Source organism: Mus caroli, chromosome 6, assembly GCF_900094665.2.
Source record: "Mus caroli chromosome 6, CAROLI_EIJ_v1.1, whole genome shotgun sequence".
In the NCBI taxonomy this organism is placed as follows: Eukaryota; Metazoa; Chordata; class Mammalia; order Rodentia; family Muridae; genus Mus; species Mus caroli.
Window position 1 is genome coordinate 35,710,327 of NC_034575.1, and position 1,260 is coordinate 35,711,586.

Sequence of the window (1,260 nt, forward strand, 5' to 3'; positions counted from 1 at the left end):
TTCTTAGAAAGTCTGCGCATATCTGGATACAATTGGGAGTATAGGACATATGACTGAATGAACTCTGAGCTGCCTTGTGAGAAATTAGGAATAGGATGAAAAATTCTAGATGGATGCAAGGCAGATGCAGGAGCAACAGAACAGGGATATCATGTCTCTGAGAAGCAGTGATACCTAGGGTAAGTTTCTGCTTTGTGCCTGGTGTAGCTGAGCCCAGACTTCTCTGTCAGTAAGGAAGTTGAGTACAGTATTGCAATGAGCAGTGACTCTCCCGCAGTGAAGTCAGAGGCAAGTCTTCCTATAAGGGACCAGCGACTTTCAGAACTTCTACTTCTCAAGAACCAGAAGTAGGGTAAGGCTTTGAAAAGACAAATATTCCTTTCCTGTTCTGGACCGTCCATGGATCCTAGACTTCCTTGGTGTGTGATCTTCTGTCTTCTTGCAGCCAGTGAGTTTTGAGCAAAAAAGAAATCATTGAATAAGGCTGTCATGTTTTTTGTTCTATGCCCTACGTTTTTTGGTGTCAAATTGACCTCTGCTTTAACTCACTTAATGCTTTTCTTTGCAGCTTTTGTGGATACTACTGTTAAGCAGAACCCAAGATACAAGCTTGCAAGAGTTGGAAAAGCAGTGAATTTGATCTGTTCTCAGACTATGAATCATGAAACCATGCTCTGGTACCAAAAGAAGCCAAACCAAGCACCAAAGCTCCTTCTTTACTACTATGATGAGAATTTGAACAGGGAGGCTGACACTTCTGAGAACTTCCAATCCAGTCGGCCTAACAATTCTTTCTGCTCTCTCGACATTGGCTCTCCAGGCCTAGAGGACTCTGCCATGTACCTCTGTGCTAGCAGTAGATACACAGGGCTACAAGATCACCTACCCTCTGTTCATAAACTTTTTCCTTTCATAGACCCAAGGATTTTCTCTAGAATCATCCCTCTTCTCTTGCAGCAGTAGGAAATGGGTTTGTGGCTGTCACTTCTCACCCACAGATAAAAGTTGACCATAAACCACTAAAACCATTTGACAGTTATGTCAAGAGTAGAATAGTAGTTACATGTGCCCAGCATTCAGTTTGTGATATTGTCATTTTTATCTCTAATTCTTTCTTCTTTAGTGAAAAAACAGAAAACAACACACCCAGTTCTTTCATCTAGATAGGATTCTTCCAAACACAAGCCCTGTTATATGAAGGTTGTCAAAAACCTTATAAACAGGCAAGTCTCTGGCATTTGGAGAACTCTAGATGTATTT

General features: G+C 41.4%; 1 gene segment (V, D, J or C); it reads left to right on the forward strand.

Moving 5' to 3' along the window:
* The first annotated feature begins 274 nt into the window (after positions 1–274).
* LOC110296584 lies at positions 275–963 on the forward strand. The segment is given in 2 exon segments: positions 275–448; positions 569–963. Coding segments are annotated over 2 exon segments (444 nt in total).
* Positions 964–1,260: the final 297 nt, after the last annotated feature.